This window comes from Canis lupus, chromosome 9, assembly GCF_011100685.1.
Source record: "Canis lupus familiaris isolate Mischka breed German Shepherd chromosome 9, alternate assembly UU_Cfam_GSD_1.0, whole genome shotgun sequence".
NCBI lineage: Eukaryota > Metazoa > Chordata > Mammalia > Carnivora > Canidae > Canis > Canis lupus.
The window spans coordinates 998,764-1,019,101 of NC_049230.1; the positions used below are offsets into that span (position 1 = coordinate 998,764).

General features: G+C 52.6%; 1 protein-coding gene across 14 annotated transcripts in view; it reads left to right on the top strand.

Moving 5' to 3' along the window:
* CCDC57 (coiled-coil domain containing 57) overlaps nt 1-20,338 on the top strand; it is a 101,841-nt gene that overhangs the window by 46,833 nt on the left and 34,670 nt on the right. For 7 of the 14 annotated variants that reach the window (XR_005364101.1, XR_005364100.1, XM_038546254.1 and 4 more), the window contains 3 exons: nt 1,173-1,343; nt 5,521-5,695; nt 19,200-19,273. Coding sequence is in view for 8 of the 14 variants with exons in the window: in XM_038546254.1 (XP_038402182.1) it covers nt 1,173-1,343; nt 5,521-5,695; nt 19,200-19,273 (420 nt within the window). In the remaining 6 variants the exon portion in view is untranslated. Of the gene's footprint in view, nt 1-1,172; nt 1,344-2,438; nt 3,232-3,727; nt 5,165-5,520; nt 5,696-6,809; nt 7,961-19,199; nt 19,274-20,338 lie in introns of those variants that run through there. The other 7 variants (XR_005364105.1, XR_005364104.1, XR_005364102.1 and 4 more) reach the window with 7 other exon arrangements.

A 20,338-nucleotide genomic window follows, 5' to 3' on the forward strand; every position in this document is an offset into this window, starting at 1 on the left:
AATACATAAATCATACTGCTTTGTATGCCTTGCATCTTCTGTGGAACAGAACACACCACTGAACACAAGCGTATTCTGAGCCTTCAGCTACTGCAGGATGCAGGTGGCACCCGGGAGGCTGGTGCTTTACCCTGCTGGGGGCAGTTTTCACTCTCAGGATGGAGGGGACTCAGCAATCTCTTGTTTCTGCTCACGGTGTCCCAGATCTGTGCACATGCGTGAGGTGAGGGCCTCAGGACACTCAGACTTGCTGCTTCCAGCTCTGCCCACGGTTGGAATGTTACACACACGTGTGCACACACACGTTTACAAACAAGAAATAGACATTTTAAAAAAGTTTTAACTTTTCCTTGATAATTATAGGTGATACGATTATCACAAGGAAAAATGTTTGCCTCAAAGTGTTTTTTGCTTGTTTTTCAATTAAGCGTTTCCCAAATGGTCACCTCTTTGGGTGTGTATGTGACAAATTCAAAGAATAAAATATTCACCAGGGATTCGTTATAGGAGTTCCTGGAATAGAAACATATTTTCTCTTCCTGAGAATAAAACAGGAAAGAGTGTAGAGCAGATGTCATTTTTTCTATCGCCTCCTCCTTTCCTTCTATCAGCAGGAGGACACACATCCAGAGAAGCTGCCAGCGTGAGGGGCTGGCCCTGGAGCCCTGCCAGGGTCCCATTCTGGGGATCTCCTGGCCGACCTGTAACTTCAAGGCCGCCCTGCGCCTGGGACCTCCCTTCCTGGCCCTTGTCCACCTCTGCCTTCTGTGCTCCCCGCTCCTGAAGGCCTTGGCCTCACCCCTCTCGCCTCACCACCTCCCATCCCAAGCCCCGGGGTGCCCCCTACGAGTTACCTACATTTTCTGCACGTGTTTGTTTCTACCCGAGCTGGGCTCAGGAAGAGGGTTTTAGGCTGTCTGCTTCTGTCCCGCAGTTCCAGGCCTGGAGGCTCCCGCCAGCCTTGGCGCCTGTGTCCGTGCTGCAGGAGACAGGTGGGGCGCAGCGGTGGGGAATACGTGCATAAAGCCAGAGCCGAGGGACTGGCCACCGCGTCTCCTTTCCGGTTGTCCTGCGGTTCTGCTGGGTGCTTCCGTCCTTCCCCACTTCCTCGCCCTCCTACCTGCCCCAGCCCACACTCTCCTTCCTAACGCTGCCCTGAAATGGCCCCCCAGGTGCTGCAGAGACCCCTGGACCCAGACATCATCCAGCACGAGCTTTCCCGTGATGTGGACCAGGTGCACCTGGAGGTTTTAGAGCTGCAGAAGCAGATGGCTGAGCTTGAGGAGCATCTTGGGGGCAGACAGCAGTCGGGAGCCCCAGACAAGGCTGTCCTCGGTGGGGAGGTAGGTGCCTGTGGACCCTTGCTCCCGCCACCCTGTGCCATGGGGGACCCTGCTGCACAAGTCACCCTCCCGGGCCCCTGGTGCCCCGCCTCAACTGGCTTTCATGTTGGGGCCTCATCCTCAACAGAGGGGTGCTGCCCCACCTCCGGCCTCCAGGCATTGGGCTCCCACCATTTAAAAGTCCACCGTAGGGCAACCCCAGTAGCTCAGTGGTTTAGTGCCGCCTTCAGCCCAGGGTGTGATCCTAGAGACCCGGGATCGAGTTCCGTGTCGGGCTCCTTGCATGGGGCCTGCTTCTCCCTCTGCCTGTGTCTCTGCCTCTCTCTCTCTGTGTCTCTCATGAATAAATAAAATCTTTAAAAAAAATAATAAATAAATAAAAGTCCAGCGTAGGAGGGGCGCCTGGGCAGCTCATTCGGTAGAGCATCCGCCTCTTGGTTTTGGCCCAGGTCGTGATCACACAGTCGTAGCATCGGGCTCCACATTGGACTCCACACTCCGTGGGGCGTCTACTTCAGATTCTCCCCCTCTCTAAAATAAATAAACAAATCTTAAAAATAAAAGTCAGTCCAGCATAGGAAACCCACATGTATGAAGAGGGCTATTCTGTTTCCTCTAGAAGTGAGTGCTTGACTGGCCAGGACGGCTCTGGGAACCCTGAAATTGAATGCAAAATTGGGTTTTTCCTTCGAGAGGACCCCTGTGGGGATTCTGAGTGTTCAGGGCCACCGCCCCTGTGCTCATGACAGTGGGGCGTGTGCGGGTCTCGTGCCCTCCACACCCGGGGCCCCACGGGCTCCGTGGCTGGTTCTGGCCAAGGCTCTGAATGGGGGGAGAGCCTGGCACTGCTGTCCCCACAGATCTGACACACAGGCCACTTCTCTTCTTACCCAGCACTGTGATGGAAGAGCTGTCAGGAGTGTGCTGTCTTTACTGTCAGTTACCTGTGGTGACCTGGGTCACCTGTGATCATCTTTGGGGACCTCAGTACCTGCAGTTACCCGTGGTGACCTGCAGTAACGTAGGGTTACCTCTGGTGACTCACAGTGACCTGGGTTACCTGTGCTGACCTGAGGTGACCTGTAACCTGTGCAGGCCTGCAGTAACGACTGTACCTGATGTCACAGCTCACCGCCCTGAGCTCTTTGGCAGAAGCAGTGTAGAAGTCAGAGGTTGTTCCAAGGGCAGGAGGGAGACGGCTTCAGGACAACTGCCAGCGCCGAAGGACCAGAGGAGAGGGTGGGTCCACTCCTCTCTGGCTCAGGAACACCAGGGGGACCCAGCCAGGCCTTGGGACAGACGGACGGGGGAGGCACGGCTGCAGGGGAGGCTCCCGAGTAGAAGCTGCCTGGAGAGCCCAAGCCCCGGCCCCTCGCCGGGCCTCCCGCTGTCCTGCAGCTCGAGGACACCGTCCTGGCCACAGAGGCAGGAGAGCAGCACGTCTGCCTGAACCCCGTGTCCGCAGTTGGTTCCAGGGGCTGCCCACACTCGGGCCCAAGGTCAGCAGCACCAGAGCAGCCCCCAAGGTTCACAGCCTGGTTCACGGACTCTGCTGCTTAGACGGGAAGAATTGTGGGCCTCAGCAGGATTTAAAATCAGGATGTTTAATGCTGTGGCTGACTGGCTGGAGCTAAACTGACTATGACCTTAGGGAGAAATAGAGGCTCAGGAAACCCAGGGGGTGCTCCCTGTGCCCAGGCCAGGTCCCCCCAGGACGGCAGCATCTTGGGGGCCCAGAAGCCTCCAGCGCCAAGAACCTGGTTTTGGAATTTCTCACTCTGCTGAGAGGAAGCAGGCCCAGGCCGGGGGGCGGGGGTGGGGAGATCCACCATGGCACCTGGAGACGGGACAGGACGCAGCTGCCAACGGCCCCGGCGCTGGCTGCGGAGTAAGTGGGACTCGGGTCTGTGCTGACAAGGCGGGAGGCTGGGCCTGGGCCAGAACAGGCCTGCAGACACGGGGGCCGGGCGCTGGAAGCCATCCTCGTGCACCAAGGAGGGCAGGCCGGGACTCGTGTCTCCCCCACCATGACTGCTGTTTCCAGGGAGGCGGCCTGCAGACTCCCCTTCAGCAGGGGATGCGCTGCTGTCATGGACACTGGGACAGAGGGATGTCCGGGGCTTCCAGGCCAGCTGCCCCCAGGGCTCCCGGCCGCACCGCGGGCTCAGCCACAGGGGACGCGCCACCATCAGTGGGCCCACGCTGTGGAGCCTGTGGGGACCTGGCGGTGGGGGTCCCGTGCCCCGGGCGAGAGAAACAGGCTGTAGGCCATGCTTGGACAGCTGTGAGCTTTGCGTGTGGCCGGCGTGTTAGGTCATAGCGTCGTATCCGTGGTAAATTTCTGGTTTTCATAGCTGTGGTTACGAAGAGAGTGTCCGTTTTAGGAGAAGCACAAGCTGGAGCCTCGAGGCATAAATGAGCAGCTTGTCTCCAACTTCTGCCCGCGGTCCCGGAAGAAATTCCTATGGTGAGGGGGGCTCTTGGCATCCTGTCCTCGCGGCAGCCCGTGCGGCACTCTGGGCACCTGGCCTGGCGCCCAGGGTCCCCCACCCTCCTGCCCACCACTCCTCCCAGTCCTGAAACCCCTGCGGCCCTGAGCCCGGCGGCAGGGACGCCCTGGGATCACTGGGGGGCGGTGTCCACCAGTCCTGCCTGCGCCCCGGGTCGTGCAGAGGATTGGAATCCCTCTCGTCCCCCAGACCCCTGGGGCCCAGCCGGCGCCCCTCCGAGCCCCTCCGTGCCGACCTGGGCTTGCTCCGACGTCAGCCTCTGCGGAGCGCAGTCGCCGCTGCCCTTGGGAACAGAGTCCTCCCTGGTGAGGACACCTCAGCCGGCCAGACCCTCACTGCGCTGCGCCAACCTGCGCCTGCCTGGCCAGGACACGGGAGCAGCCCCCAAACAGGCGCGGGCGGATGGGGCCAGCACGGGGGACCGCGTGGGCCCTGAAGCGTGCGGCAGTTTTAAGTCCTGGAACGTGTCATTGGAGCCACTTTCCTCTTAAGTATCTTGAGCGTCACTTTGCAAAGGTTCCTTTCGGGGTTGCTCACTGAAAATGGTACAGGAGACTCCAGCGTCATGCTCCTGTGGAGGCCGGGCCTCCATCCTCCCTCCCTCGAGGTCTGTCCCACCCTACAGGCCTGAGGACCCCAGTCATTCCTGGCCTTTGGAGACTCAGGTGAGGCCGGTCCCCGTGCGGTTGGTAGTGGGCCCACGTCTATCAGGGGGAAGGGTCTGGATTGGGTGTTGGGCTGTGGTGCCGCAGGGCCGCCTCCCCCTCCTCCCTGCTGCCCCCCTGCCCCGCCTCCTGCCCACCCAGCCCGCGGCACACGCTGGAGGTGCCGTGCGTGGTGGTCACGGCTCTAGGCACCTGAAGAATAGGGGCCCCGGAGTGCACAGGTGCCTGCCAGCCCTGGAAGGGTGCACCAGGAAATTGGGGCCAGGACAGAACGTGCCAGTCTGTCCCAGGGACTCCAGGCCGGTTTCTGTCCTGGCTCTGGCCCACGCAGTCAGCACAGGGCACAGTGTAGCTTTTCACGGTGTCAGGAGCGGCCGTGCCTAAGTAGGCCACCTGCCTCCCTCGGGGCTTGGACGCCGTTTCCTCCAGGCCTCTGTCTGGCACACAGTCCACACGCACACTTGTCTTTTCCTCTCTCTCATTCTCTGACCCCGTCGTTCTGCACACCCTCCAAGTGTGACCGTGTGTCTGTGCCCTGTGGTGACCTAGCACGGTGACCCCACAACACGTGGTGCAGGAAGAGTTGAGGAAGGCTGGCGCCTGCCACACACCCTCCATCAGGCCTCTGCCCGCCCCTCCACACCAGGTGACCCCAGGACCTGTGACCTGTGCACCCGGCCCGGGCCCCGCTGCCACATGGGGGATCCAGTCACACGCGCGGCCCCCGTGGATCCTGGGCCCATTGGAGGCTCCCGCTGGCTCCTCATCGTCTTCGCCAGAAAGGCGCGGGCCAGGGGGCGGGGGGGGCCCTGGCCAGTGGTTCTCCCCCGGCCCACCTGCGGAGGAGGGGCGTCCATGATGTGAGGCCCCCGTCTCACTACGGAAGCATAAGCACGCTGAGCCTCCCCCCGTCGGCCACCTGCACCCACCGCACATAGCCCCTCTCACCCAGACGGCTTGTCTCAGGGCTCAGGGACCCTGTGTCTGTGGCTTTTTTCACAGGTCCCTGCAGACCAAGGACCCCCGAGGACAGAGGACTTGTCTGTGCCCCGACTCCAGCGGAGACTAAAGGAGGCGACCCGAAAAATCCTCCGCCTCTGCGAAGAGAAGGAGCAGCTCCTGGAGATGGGGAACAGGCTCCGTGCAGCGCTGGCGCGCGCCCCAAATAACCTCCCAAGTAAAGCGGGGGCTGTGGCTGCAGGTCCTGGGGAAGGGGCGAAGGGGCAGGAGGAACCCGGGAGGTGGGAGGAGAGCGAGCGGGGTGGAGGGAGGCCTGGCCTCTCGGAGGGAAGCGGGGTCAGGAGTCCAGAGCACAGAGCAGAGCTGCGCCTGCGACAGGCATTCCGTGACTCCCGCCCCAGCAGCATTGGTGAGAAAAATACTGCAGTTGGCAAAGCAGGCGGCGCCCCTGTGCTGCTTGCTGGGCACTGGCCCCGGCTGCCACGTGCTCAGCCTGCTCCGCCGTCTTGTCGCCAATGGCCACTGTGTCACCACTGAAACCAGGCCGAGCCCAGCGGCAACGGAGGGAGCAGTCCCCGTTTCCCTGTGGCTTCAGAGGCCGCTGGCTTTGCCGATAATTTAGTCAACACAGGGCAGCCCGAGTGGCTCAGCGGTTTAGCACCAGCCTTCAGCCCAGGGCCTGGTCCTAGAGACCCGGGATCGAGTCCCACCTCGGGCTCCCTGCATGGAGCCTGCTTCTCCCTCTGCCTGTGTCTCTGCCTCTGTGTGTGTGTGTGTCCGTCATGAATAAATTTAAAAAAATTTTTTTTAATTTAGTCACGCAGGTTCACTGTGGGAAGTATAATTCATGATAATAATATTTCCCAAACCAACAGCGCACAGGCCACTCTCTTCCTCAGCTGGTAAGGAGTAACGTACTCCAGAGTGATGGCCAATAATCGCAGTTGTTCCATGCAGGGGAGATGGAGGAAATAAGGTCCAGATCGTGCTGAGGTGCCCCTTGCTGCCAGGGGACCTTGGGAGAGCCGCTGTAGCGTCATCCCTGAGAGCAGACGCCCGGCTGCCGGCGCACAGCCAAGGTCTCTTGTTGGAGGACCAAAGGCACCGGCGTTGGCGGGCAAGGTGGCGTCCTTCACAGGGCGGCTGCGTGCTTGTCACCACGGCCAGCCAGGACTAGCCTTGCCCAGACCAAACACTCGGTCAGCGCCCAGCACGAGCCACTGGCCGTCAGACCGCATCCACGAGCGGTCCCTCTGTTTCCCTGGGGCAGCCCAGTCTTCACGCTGTAGCCCTTTGCCGCACACGGCTTCTGCCTCTCTGTGCTTTTCCAGCAAGAGCTTTGAGGTGCTGTGACCAGAGCCGAGAGGTTCGGGCTCACCCAGGGTCGAAGGGGACAGGCCATCCTCTCCTGCCTGTAGTCTGAAGTGGAGAGGAGGTGGAGGGCTGCAGGCCCGCCAACTACTCTGCTTCAGAAGGAAAGCCCCGAGCACTGCAGAGGGCACGTCGGCAAAAAAGCGTTTCGTCTGTCAACTACGGACTTGGCTTCCCTGGGTAGGTCCTTCTGGTTCCCAACCACCCAGCGCTCAGACAGGGGAAGGTCCAGCCTTGTGCCTCATCCTCACGGCTTCCCGTGGCCAAACTGTGGATGATAATAGAAGTTGTTAATATGTTACTGTTTTTGGTGTGAACACGGCCAAGAGAATTACCCGGTGAGCGGGAAGTGGAACGTGGGAGAACCCAGGCAGCGGGGCAGCAGTGAGCACCTGTCTGGGAGAGACGGTGCAGGCCCCTGAGGAACTCTGAAGACGAGGCCGGTGCATCCAAGAGCTGCCTGGCCGAGTGGCTGCCATGGGTCGGGGCCCGAGCGGCAGAGCAAACAAAGGCTCATGGGTAAAGTTAGCCCAAATCGCTCTTTGCAACCACACAGGATGTCCACCCGACCGCGTGGGGTGACGGAGGAGAGGCTGTCCCAGAGGTGCCGTCCTTCTGAGGGTCCACCTCTGGAAGCAGAGATAGCAGACGGGCCCGACCCGATGTGTCTCCCGATGCTGTCAGCCTGCACAGCAAGGGCAGAGGTGTCGTGTGCCTGCAGCCCCGGCAAGGACTGCCTCTGCCTCAGGACCTGCTCCATGAGGGCCCTTCCCCATCCTCCCTCCAGGTTGCAAGTGAGGAGCAAGGCTGACTTTGCCTGTTCGTCAGACACACTTCCAGACCATCTTCTGCCACGTTCAATAAAAACCTTGTCCCTAAAAACAATAGCAACAACAAACAAACAAAAAACAACCTTGTTTCTTTGGAAGACCCACCTGCCTTGGCTCTCCTCCCTCACACCTGTCCTTTAGGTCGGCAACTGCAGCAATGTCAGCATTTATCGCTCTGATTCTCCTCCTAAATTCCATTCTCCTCCTGTCTTCTTTTTTTTTTTATTTTTTATAAGTTTTTTTTTTAATTTATTTATTCAGAGAGAGAGAGACTGAGAGGCAGAGACACAGGCAGAGGGAGAAGCAGGCTCCATGCAGGGAGCCCGATGTGGGACTCGATCCCGGGTCTCCAGGATTAGACCCGGGCTGCAGGCGGCGCTAAACCGCTGCGCCACCGGGGATGCCCTCCTCCTGTCTTCTAAACCAGCAACACCCTCCCACAGCTGAACTTTGCTGCTCTTGACTTTGGCCTCCATGCCACGCTGTGCCAATACCAAGATGCCCTCTCTCAGCTCCCAAGGCCCCAGAGCTTTCCTCTGACTGCAGCCATGCCTCCCTCTTCCTCTGATCTACATTCCAGGAACTTGTCTTTCTTCTTCGTTGTAGTTACTTATACCCAGCCTGGCCTTATGGCCAAGTACTTCATTGAGTCACTCAACACCCACCCATGCCCCCATTCATCATCCATCCATCCATCCATCCATGTATATACATCCATTTACTCATCCACCTATCTGTCCATTCACCCATCCACTCTCCCATCCACCTGTCCATCCATTCAGTCCACCTGTCCATCCGTCCACCTACCTACCCATCCATACACCCACACATCCACCCATCCACCTACCTATCAATTTATCCATCCATCCACTCATCCATCTACCTCCCCATCCGTCCATGGACCCATCCATCCACCCATTCATCTATTATCCATCCATCCAATAGAGAAGCTACTGCCATGTGCCAGATAGGTCCGCCTTCTGTAATTTCTGCATCACTAGGCATCATATCTGGCTAAATTAGCTGTTTTCTGCCTCATAGTGTCAGAGAAAGCTACAGATCCCTACTAAGTTTGTAGCCTCCTCTGAAGGTTAGGGAGACCTCAGGAAAATAATTTTCCATATTTGGTGACTGTTTTTTTTTTTTTAAAGATTTTATTTATTTATTCATGAGAGACACAGAGAGAGGCAGAGACACAGGCAGAGGGAGAAGCAGGCTCCATGCCGGGAGCCTGACATGGGACTCGATCCTGGGTCTCCAGGATCACATCCTGGGCTGAAGGCCGGCACCCCTTTGGTGACTTTGTTAATGGTAATTTTAACTGTCTTCATTTTCTTCTATGGTGATTTATTTATGTGGGGTTTTTTTGCCCTTTCTTGCATTAATTTTGGTCATTTCCATTTTGCTAGGAAACTACCCGTAGTCCCCAGCCTGTAAAGTGCCACCGTAGAGTAGTCCATAGTGGCCCATAGTGTTCTGCTCTCTTCTGGGCCTGTGGCTGTCTCCCCCCACCTTCTAAAACCTTCATGTAAGCTGTGGTGTGGGAGTCAGTTCAAACTGCCTTTCCCCATTGGCTGTGCACACATTGCCTCAGTGCATCTTTGCAACAACCCAAGCATGGAGAAAGGCTTCCCTGAATGACATTAAAAATTAAAATAGCCCCATAGGCAGAGGAAGTCAGACAACAACAGATATGATGGCCTTACATTTTAAAAGTCTCTAAGGAGGGCAGCCCCGGTGGCACAGCGGTTTGGCACTGCCTGCAGCTCAGGTGTGATCCTGGAGACCCGGGATCGAGTCCCACGTCGGGCTCCCTGCATGGAGCCTGCTCCTCCTCTGCCTGTGTCTCTGCCTCTCTCTCTGTGTGTCTCTATAAATAAATAAATAAAATCTAAAAAAAAAAAAAAAAAAGTCTCTCAGGAAACAACATCGTAAACACAGATAAAAGCTAGTGACAGACTGGTGCAAGTGGTGACGACATGTCCGACAGGTGAGGAGGATCAATACCCCAGGTGGCGTGTGCAGGTCACACACAAGGGCCAGGATGGCGAGTCCCAGGAGATCGCCTAGCTGACGGTGCAGGTAACACGCGGCCTCCCCAGGAGCCTGAAGAAGCAGATCAAGTCAGTATTGAGTTTGGATCTCAGGTGGAAAATCTCACACTCGGGGCCCCAGCGCGCCCTGGTGTAGATCCTCACCGGTGAAGCCTTTTTGGAGGGTGATTTGGCTCTTCTGCGAGGTTTTATAACGTCCATACCCTTTGAATCAGCAATTCTTCTCTTAGAAATCTGTGTAAAAGATTTTTCACCAACATGAACTAGATGCACGTGCAAGGATATTCTCGGCAGCGTTTCACTGTGAGGCAGCGATCAGGACTGGTGTAAATGTCCGGGGTGGGGCCCTGGAGTCCAGAGCATCCCCGCGGGGAGCTGCCTCCGCCTGGCCTCAAACCACTTGGGGTGGAGAGTTCTTCCCCGTTGCCTTCCAGCGCATTGTGAATGACACTTGGGCGACTACAGTAGAAAGGTGGCGGTCCCACAGGACTCCCAAAAGCCCTGGGGCTTGCGGTCATTGTATCATTTTGTCGCGAGCCCAGAGCAGCGAGGGGACCGCGGGCCTGCTGGCCCCTCGTGCACCTGCTGCCTGTCGTGCTGGCCTGTGAAAGAAGCAACCGCAGGAGAGTACGTTTGCCCCAGTGAGCACATGAAGAGGGTGTGTGTGCACACGAGCGTGACTGCGCACATGTAGAAGGAGGACCGCACGGAAGTGTATCAATTTCAGTTGGTGGTTTGGGGAGGAAGATCGGGACTAGACCTGGGGAGTTTTCTCTGTGTATTATTTGCAGTTGGCAAATCTACCCAAACACTCTACATTCGTTTCCTTTTGGGAAGCGTCTTCCCCGAGCGCACCGGTGGACTCCTGCTGCCCCGGGAAGCACCCGGGCCCCTTGGCAAAGGCCCTTTGCAAGGCTGGTCTGTCTGCATTTTTTTCACAAAGACAATTTGGTTTGTAAATACATCTGGTTTATAAACCAACTGTGACAAAAACATCTTCTCGTCATTTAACAACATTAATAATTTAAGACCATCCGGCCAAGGTGGCGCCCCAGCCCTCCATCCATCGGCAGTGGTTTCCACGTGCTTCTCCAGCTTCTCTGGCGGGCGAGCTCCCCGGCCCTCCCCACCGGGAGCTGGTGGTCGGGCCTTCATGGCCTTGGCTCTGGCTGCTCAGTCTTCATCGCACACCCCCTGCTCCCCCCCCCCGCCCCGGGTCAGGCTCCCGCGGCCCGCCCCCACTCATGCGCTCCGCTCCCAAATAATTAAATCTTTTTAAAAAAAAATGATTTGGTAACAAAAAAATAAGTTAGGGGCCTAGCTTTAGTTAGCCTGCTAACCCGACACTACTTATTAGGCATGTATCCATAAAGAGTGAGATTATTATTTACATTTATTACATTTATTGTTCCTAACTGCACATGCATCTAAAATCTCGATGTAAAACTATAACTAAGGTAGAAGCCGTGATTTCCAGGCACGTCGTGTGTCATTGTGTGTCCTGCTTGACTGGCACTCTTGCGGCCTGGCTCCGACACCGGTGCCCTGTCACACGCCGGCCGAGGCGAGGAGCTGCGCCCCGGGCTTGTCCAGTCTCGCCCGAGGCAGTGCACACTCTCGGTGTCTTGAAATGATTTCACGGTGGCCATTTCCAGTGGCCTGGCTGGAACGAGAACCCGACACTGGCATCTTCTTATGATCTTTTTTAAAAACAAATGCCCCAGTGTCTTCAGAACAGTTGGGTTTTCTGAAGACGGTTTCCCGTCCTCGTCCTCGTCCTCGTCCTCGTCCTCGTCCTGGGTCCCCCTTTTCCTCAGGCTGCTTTTCTCCTGGGTCACCAGCCTGTGTCTGCATGAGCTCAGTTTGCCTTAGTTTAACCTGCTTAGGAATTGGTTTGTTTTCTGAAATCTTAAGATTTAGGGTTGTTTGTGTGTTTTTCCCATTTGAAATTCTCAGCCATTGTTTCTTTAAATACTCTTCTATTTGTTTCTAATCTCTCAGGAGATCTCATTAGACCTGCTGGAAATCTCTCCCATCTTGCTCTCCCCCCCCACCCCACCCCTGCCACCTTCCCCCTACCCCCTCCCAGCCCCCTCCTCCTCTCTCCCTCCGCCTCCCTCCCTCCCTCTCCCCGGCTTCCCTCCTGTCTCCTGGGGTTCCCTCAAAGGTAACCGGTGGATGGATTCCTGTATCTTTACATGAAGTTTACAGCTCGTGTTTGTTCATTCCTTTTCTTGCTTTGTTCTTTTCCTGATTTAACATTTACTTTATTCTTTCTTGTTTAGTAATTGCTTTTTTCCAAGATTTTATTTATTTATTCATGAGAGACACAGAAGCAGAGACACAGGCAGAGGGAGAAGCAGGCTCCCTACAGGGAGCCCCCATGCAGGACCCCGGCGCCAAGGAAGGCGCTCAACCCCTGAGCCCCCTGGGTGTCCCCTGTAATTGCATTTTTTTAAGGTGTGAATTCTCCATCTGAGTTTTGCATGGCCATGTCTCAGAGGTTTTGAGGGACAGTGTTATCAGCGTGATTAGCTTCTAGATACCCTGCCTTTATGCAGTCAGGTTTTCTATTTCATTCTAGTTGTTCAGGAGAGTTTTAGAATTGTTTAATTTATTTTCAAACACGTGTTGAATTGTACTTTGGAATTTGTTCTGTTAAGCAGTCTTATTATACATACTTAGGAACATTCTTTCTGAATTTATATGTATTGGCATCCCTGGGTGGCTCAGTCGTTGAGCATCTGCCTTCAGCTCAGGGTGTGATCCTGGAGACCTGGGATCGAGTCCCGCGTCAGGCTCCCTGCATGGAGCCTGCGCCTCCCTCTGCCTCTCTCTGTCTCTCTGTGTGTCTCTCATGAATAAATGAATAAAATCTTAGAAAAAAAAAAGAATTTATGTGTATTTGTCAACTTGAACTGCCAGGAACCATGATTTTTTTAAAAAAGATTTTACTTATTTATTCATGAGAGAGACAGAGAGAGGCAGAGACACAGGCAGAGGGAGAAGCAGGCCCCATGCAGGGAGCCCAACGTGGGACTCGATCCCAGGTCTCCAGGATCACACCCTGGGCTGAAGGCGGTGCTAAACCGCTGAGCCACTGGGCTGCCCAGAAACCATGATTTTTTGTGTTAAAATCATGCACAGCTCTTATATTTCTGCCCTGTTCTCCTTCCCTTCTGCACCGTCATGTGGCGTCTGTCTTCCTGCCGTGTCCGTTAGCGTGAAGTGCCCTCAATGGCTGCAGCTCATCCTGGTTCAGGTTGTACAGTGTCCTTTCTGATGTTCAATAACATTTAATGCTATTTTAAATCAGGTGTTTAAAAGGGTTGTTTCCAAAAGTAAAATATGACTTAAATAGCTATGAAAATGAGCACAGGTTTAGGATTTTCTTCTCTCTGTTAAACAGTGAGGGGACCAGTCAGATGTTACAAGGAAAAGCTCAAACATTAGTTTATCTGGATTAAAGAAACTGAATTACAAATGGGGAGATCAAACTGGTTTTTCTAAGAGGGAGAGGGTTGCCAGTGGAACCTTGGAGGGACAAGTCACAAAGAGCATGGCCGTCAGTGTGCAGAGTAGCTCGAACTCGGGCAGCAGGCCTTGCGTGTGCAAAGCATGCTGCACATGGTGCAGTTTCCACTGAAGCACACATTTCTTCTTACCATTTTTCTGCTTGTTGGTAAAACATAATCTCAAAGAAGGACCATCCATGATCACTAACAAGGCTGGTTCGTTGGCCGGATTGTTTCCAGAGGTGTAGCAAAAACGTGAATTAACCGAATAGGCGGCCTTCCAGCATGTGCTCTACTGGAAGTTTCCATCAGGAATCCAGATTGGACTTTAAAAGTTGTCCTGAGGCCATGAAGCCAAGAACTCATCAGGTTTCATCTGCTGAAGGCTTTTGAGAAAATTCCTTTCTTCTCAAGTGTTTGGAAATATCCTGAGGCTCCCAGCTTTCCATAAGCTGTGAACCTCAGCTCCATAAGGTCAAGCACGGTTCCTGCTGGTGACCTGTCCTCACAACCAAGTGAGTGTCGTCCTTGAATCTGGCCAGGCAGGCAGGGCCATGGCTGCACCATCCAAGTGTCCAGTCAAATCTCAGGATCCCTGAGAATCTGTGCAAATAAATGACCATATTGCCAGGAAGGAGCTGAGAAACAAAATTCAACCCAGTAAATGTGTAGATCTAATTGGCTCTTATTAAGCAATTCGTGAATCAGGCGGCATCCCATCTAACAAGGAGGGAGCTCCTCAGAGCTGTCCAGAATGGAAGGTTTTTATGGGAAGGGGAGTAGGAGCAAAAAGTTATTAGCAAAAGAAAAGGATTGTTTAAGGCAAGGTCACCTTCCTTTTTTTTTTTTTTTTTTTAATTTTTATTTATTTATGATAGTCACACAGAGAGAGAGAGAGAGAGGCGCAGAGACACAGGCAGAGAGAGAAGCAGGCTCCATGCACCGGGAGCCCGACGTGGGATTCGATCCCGGGTCTCCAGGATCGCACCCTGGGCCAAAGGCAGGCGCCAAACCGCTGCGCCACCCAGGGATCCCAAGGTCACCTTCCTTATAGGTTAGGGTGGGAGTCTTGTCCTGCCCAGGACCTCCTCTTCCTGTGGGGGTGGAGAGGACCCAGTGGCAGACCCTGTACTGATTGGAGAAGTCCTGACAACCAGTGAAAACTGCACTGCTGGGGAAGGTTGAAATGCATCTAGGTCAGGCATAAAGCCCTGGTTTGGGACCAGGCCTAAGTGACGCCACTTCGGGCCTGTGATTTTGCCTTTTTTTTTTTTTTTTTTTTTTTTTAAATCAACATGCTGGTTGCTTTATTTTTTGTTTTAAAGATAACACTAATATCGGAACCTCTGAACTTAACTATACTTTTCTGAAAGTATCAAAGAGTAGCTCCAATCCTAAAATGATATTGGCAGAGGCTGCTGGGAAGATGGCAGAGTAGGAGGATCCTGAGCTCACCTCCTGTGGTGTAGCCACCTAGAGAACAGCCACATCGGCATAAATAAGCCAGAAAGCCACTCGAAGACTGGCGGAAGAGACTCTGCAGCTGGATGTAGGCAAGAGGCCATGGCCCAGTGGATCCATCCCCTTTACTTTCCTAATGGAAAGTAATCAAGCTGAGCAGATAAGAAGGAAAAAATACACAAAATGAGCAGAGACCCAGGGGGCTCAGCAACACGGCCAAGCATGATAACAATGCCATGATGGGGATCCCAAAGGAGAAGAGAGAGAAAAGGAGGCAGAAGATTTATTTGAAGAACTAATAGCTGAAAATTTCCTGAATCTGGGAAAGGAAAGAGAAATCCAGATCCAGGAGGCACAGAGAGCCCTCAAAAAACCAAGCCAAAGAGGTCTGCACCAAGACACAAAGTAAATAAGATGGCCAAAAGTAGTGATCCAGGGGGAATTTTAAAAGCAGCGAGAGAAAGGAAGGCAGTTACACACAAGGGAAACCCCATGAAGCTATCGGTGGATTGTTCAGTGGAAGCTTGCAGGCCAGAAGAGAGCGGCATGATATATTCAAAGCGGCAAAAGGAAGAAACCCGTAGCCAAGAATACTCCATCCAGCAAGGCTTTTGTTTAGAACAGAAGGAGAGAGTTTCCCAGAAAAACAAAAATTAAAGGAGTTCATAACCAGGAGCAAAACCAGCCACATCCCCCTCACACACGATGCGGGTCCCAAATCCGCAGTCCCACCTCCCTCCTGCCCGAGGTGCACTGCCGGCAGCCTGCTCAATGCCAAGTCAACACCCCTTCACCTCAGATCGACAGGGACTCAAACTGACATTCTTCCCCTCAAATTCCAGCCCCTGTGCTCAATTTTATACACAAAAACGGGCATAATTATAACAACAGAACGAAGCAACCCAAATAGTGACACCGAATTATGTGGAAGATATAAAGGATAAAAGGAGCGTACTAGGCTGAGAACATCTCCAATAAGCACATCAAAGAGCAATACATACAGCGTGACTCTAGGTACTAAAAGAAACAAACCCAGGAAAAATAAAACAAGACAAAATCAGAGAGAGAAACAGACCATAGAGGCTCTTTTTTTTTTTTTAATTTTTTTTATTTATGATAGTCACAGAGAGAGAGAGAGAGGCAGAGACATAGGCAGAGGGAGAAGCAGGCTCCATGCACCGGGAGCCCGATGTGGGATTCAATCCCGGGTCTCCAGGATCGCGCCCTGGGCCAAAGGCAGGCGCCAAACCGCTGCGCCACCCAGGGATCCCCATAGAGGCTCTTAATCACAGGAGACAGAGTGAAGGTCGCTGGAGGTGAGGAGGGTGGGGTAACTGGATGATGGGCATGAGGAGGGCGCATGATGCTATGAGCCCTGGGTGTTATATATATATAAGACTGATGATGAATCACTGACTTCTACCTCTGGAGCTAATAATACATTATGTGTTAATTAACTGAATTTAAATTTATATAAAAAGAAATCCACCCCCCAAAAAAAATACAATAGCATCCATAAAGCCAATATTATTCTTACGAGTGTCAATGGGCCATCCTGAAACCAGGTAAAATATAAGTATCTTACTGTGTACTTTTTAAAATAATTTATTTATTCATGATAGAGAGAGAGAGGTAGAGGCAGAAAGAGAAGCAGGCTCCATGCAGGGAGCCCGACGTGGGACTCGATCCCGGGACTCTAGGATCACACCCTGGCTGAAGGTGGTGCTAAACCGCTGAGCCACCCGGCTGCCCTCTTACTGTGTACTTAATTCGAAGTGTTGCCACTGAAATCAGTTACAGATGTTTATTCTGAAAGATGCTGCTGTGAAGGCTGCAGACTCAACTGTGGTTAGTGGTCTTCCAAAATTAAATGTATGGAATATCCAGAAAATAGGTTGAATTAGAACTTGTAGACAGTTTTCAAATACTCACTAGTAACAGTTTTTTGTTTTCAATTGCCACATGGCCGTAAACCAAAGAGACAAATAATTTCAAATGCTCACAGATACTATTTAGGCAAAAATGATCGTGTATCAGTACTTTTAACATTGCATGCATCAAATTATAATAGAAATTATAAAATTTCTAATATATATATAAAATTTATAATAGAATCATAAAATTTCTATCAAATTATAATAGAAAGGTAACTATAAACGAGATGCAGGCTCGTGAACAGCATATTTTCGTGAACAGCATAAGAGATGATAGGAAACCAAGGTCACATTCTGCCATCAAGTGTGGCTCCCCCATTAATTCACTTTGTGACAGGTCATTAAGAACATCTTTACATCTGTGGGACGCCTGGTGGCTCAGTAGGTTAAGTGTCTGCCTTCAGCTCGGGTCATGACCCCGAGATCCTGGGATCCAGCCCCACATCGGGCACCCGGCTCAGAAGGGCATCTGCTTCTCCCTCTGCCCTTACCCCGCCTATGCTCTCATGCTCTCTCTTTCTCATAAATAAAGAAAATCTTTTTTTAAAAAAAAGAGAAAAGAAGAAGAAGAAAAGAGTATCTTCACATCCAATAGTCTCCTTACCCCTGAAGATACTCAGAGAAAAGTTTGAGCTCGGAAGAAATGGAAGACTCTGAGCCTGTTGCTCTGCCTTGAATTCCATTTGTAATTTTAGCAGAAAAAAATTATTTTATCTTAGTTGAGCTGGAACTTTTGTTCTGATAACTCAAGAGGATGAGTGGGCACAAGTTCATTTTTCACACAAGGAAGTCCTTTTCGAAGAAGATGACTTTCAGCGGGTGTGCTTGCTGAAGGTTCACTCTGGAATACTGTCCCTTAGCCCAGGTGCTCAGCGTCTGGCACTGTCTTCGGCTCACTCGGGGACACGGGGACAGCCTCGCAGCCGCACCACCAGCCACCCCACTTCCATTCCCGGGCCGCCTCCCGCGGTTTGCTTGTCAACAGAGCACTGCCCGCGGGGGTCCCCGAGTCCTGGAGGACCTAGGGACACTGAGTGTGAGCATGAGGTGGTGTCGCGGGGCTGGAGGCCTGCTGACCTGACCCAAGCCCGTCGCCTTGGCTCACGGACCTGGACCCCGACCTGGATGCACACCAGCCACACAGCTTGCTCTCCTGTCTCTTCCCTCCCCCTTGGCTCTTTTCACCAAAGTAGAACTTTTCCCACAGCAACTGCCTCGTCTCGCTCTCCCTGTGGCGGTGTGCACGGTCCCCCCCCCCCCCCCCCCCCCCCCCCTGCCAAACGCCTTGCCCCAGTGGTGTGCATGGGCCTTGCTCTCCCCCCAGCGGTATGCACGGTTCCCCACCTCCCGACCCCAGTCGCCCCAGCGGTGCACACCCTCGCTCTCCCCACCCCCCGCCCTGCGGTGTACATGGCCCTCGCTCTCCCCTCCGCCTCCCCCCCCCCCACCCGGTGCACAATGCACAATGCCCTGCCAGTGTGCATGGTTCTCACGTCTCCGCATCCTGGCAACACTTCCCTTTTTCTTCTGTCCGTCCTCATGAGTGCAAAGTGGTCTCTCGCTGAGATTTTCATTTTGCATTTCCCTGATGACTAAGGACGTTGACCACATTTCCATGGGCCTGTTGGCCATTTGTGAGGCTTTAGAGTCCACAGCTTTTAAGCTCAGGTATTAGAAACTAAGGAAAATAAATGCATTTCCAACTTTTGTCTTTCCCATGTCCTTTCATCTTCTGGAAAAACTGATCTAGTACCTAGGACCCGGCCCAGGAGGCCCAGGGTGGCACAGGTAACTTCATAACCACCCAGATATTAATATGCAGTGTGTCCACCAGCACCATCTTCAAATGAATAGATAATAAGCATTTAAAAAATTTCCGTTTCAGTTTCTAGCACAGTCCACCTCAATATTTACAACTCCTATGCACAGAAGCCTCGTTGGAGTCCTCAGTAAGCTTGTGCCTAACCAAATAGATTCTTATTCTGAGAACAGTAATTGTATCTTGTAGTATGTCAGCTTGAAGATGAATTTCCATGGTTTGTAGGTAATTGAACCTAAACGGAGTTAACGAACAGGTGTTCGTGGGCTGCGTGACCATTTCTCCCTAAGACGGTGCGTGCTGAAGCCTCTTACACGCACAATCTTTCAGTTCATTCACCCAACCTGCTGCTTATTTTTCTGTGAAACACATTCACTGACCCGAAGACATAAGCTGCGTGAGGCCTCGTGTGGCTGTAGAAACCTGTGTGCACCCCAAGCCTGCTGCTGTGTCACGCAGTTGATGGTGTGGCCCGCACGCACACCATGAGAGAGGAGTGACACGTGTCACAGGGACCGTGTGTTCTGGAGTGCTGTGGTTGGCACGGGGGAGGTCAAGACGCCAGGCGCACACGGAGGGCAGACCCTAGAGGCGCCTGGGCTGGCTCGGTCGGTGGAGCACATGACTCTTAATCTTGGGGTTGTGAGTTCAAGCCCCACACGGGGCATAGGGCTTACTTTAAAAAAAAAAAAAAGTGAAAACAGAAAGCAAGCAAATCCTTTTCCTTTTGTTTCTAGGGAAACTGCCTCGTCACCCCCTGCCCACCCTTGAGGCCCCTTTGGGACAGTTGCAGCCCCACTTTGCAGCCCAGGTAACACTCCTTTATCTAAGAAATGTAGTTTTAATGACTTTTATTAGTCACGTGAATATTGCATTTCATTACGAAAATGTAAAATCCAGTAAACACAAAGGCCTCCAATTGCCAGCACCCACAGTTACCAGTAATCTCCGTGTGTTCCCTACCACTTTTTTAAAGATTTTTTTTATTTATTTGAGGGGTTGAGGGAGAGAAAACCTCAAACTCCTCGCTGAGCACGGGGCCCGACACAGGGCTCAGCCTCCTAACCCTGAGATCACAACCTGAGCCAAAACCAAGAGTCAGACGCTTAACAAACTGAGCCACGTGAGCTCCCCTCCTGCTGTTTTTTTAAATTACATACATACGTGGGGCCCCTGGGTGGCTCGGTGGTTGAGCATCTGCCTTTGGCTCAGGTCGTGACCTCGGGGTCCTGGGATCGAGTCCTGCATCAGGGTCCCCCTGGGAAACCTGCTTCTCCCTCTGCCTATGTCTCTGCCTCTCTCTGTGTCTCCAGTGGATAAATGAATGAATGAATAAATGAAGCTTAAAATTACATCCATAGATAAATACAAATTACATCATGTGTGTTTTACTGTAGCTTTACTCCCCTGGGTGTTATTTTTGAATCTTTACCAATATGATGGGTTAAAAAATTTTCATTTTTTAGAAGTTTTCTCATATCCTTATTGGTATTAAAGTCTGTAATCGGCTATTTATATTTCTTCTTTTGTGGGTTATTTATACATGTGCTTTGCTAATTATTCTACGTGTGTGTGTACTTGCTAGTTTTTAAGAGTTCCTCATATACGAAGGAACAACTGTTTGTCCATTATGACCTTCTCAGACTTGTCATTTGCCTTTAACCTTGTTTCATTTTCTTAAACTACAGATAACTTTTTTTAATCTAATGAGCTCTGTCAGTCTACTTTAGTGATCTTTTTCACTGTAGTTTTTCTCTATTCTGAGTTTAGGTAAATATCCACCCATTTCTTCTAGCTGTCGTGTTTCACTAACTGTCACAGTGCCCTTAAGTAATTGTCCTCCTTTTTCTTGCTGGCGTTGAATTGATCCTTTTTT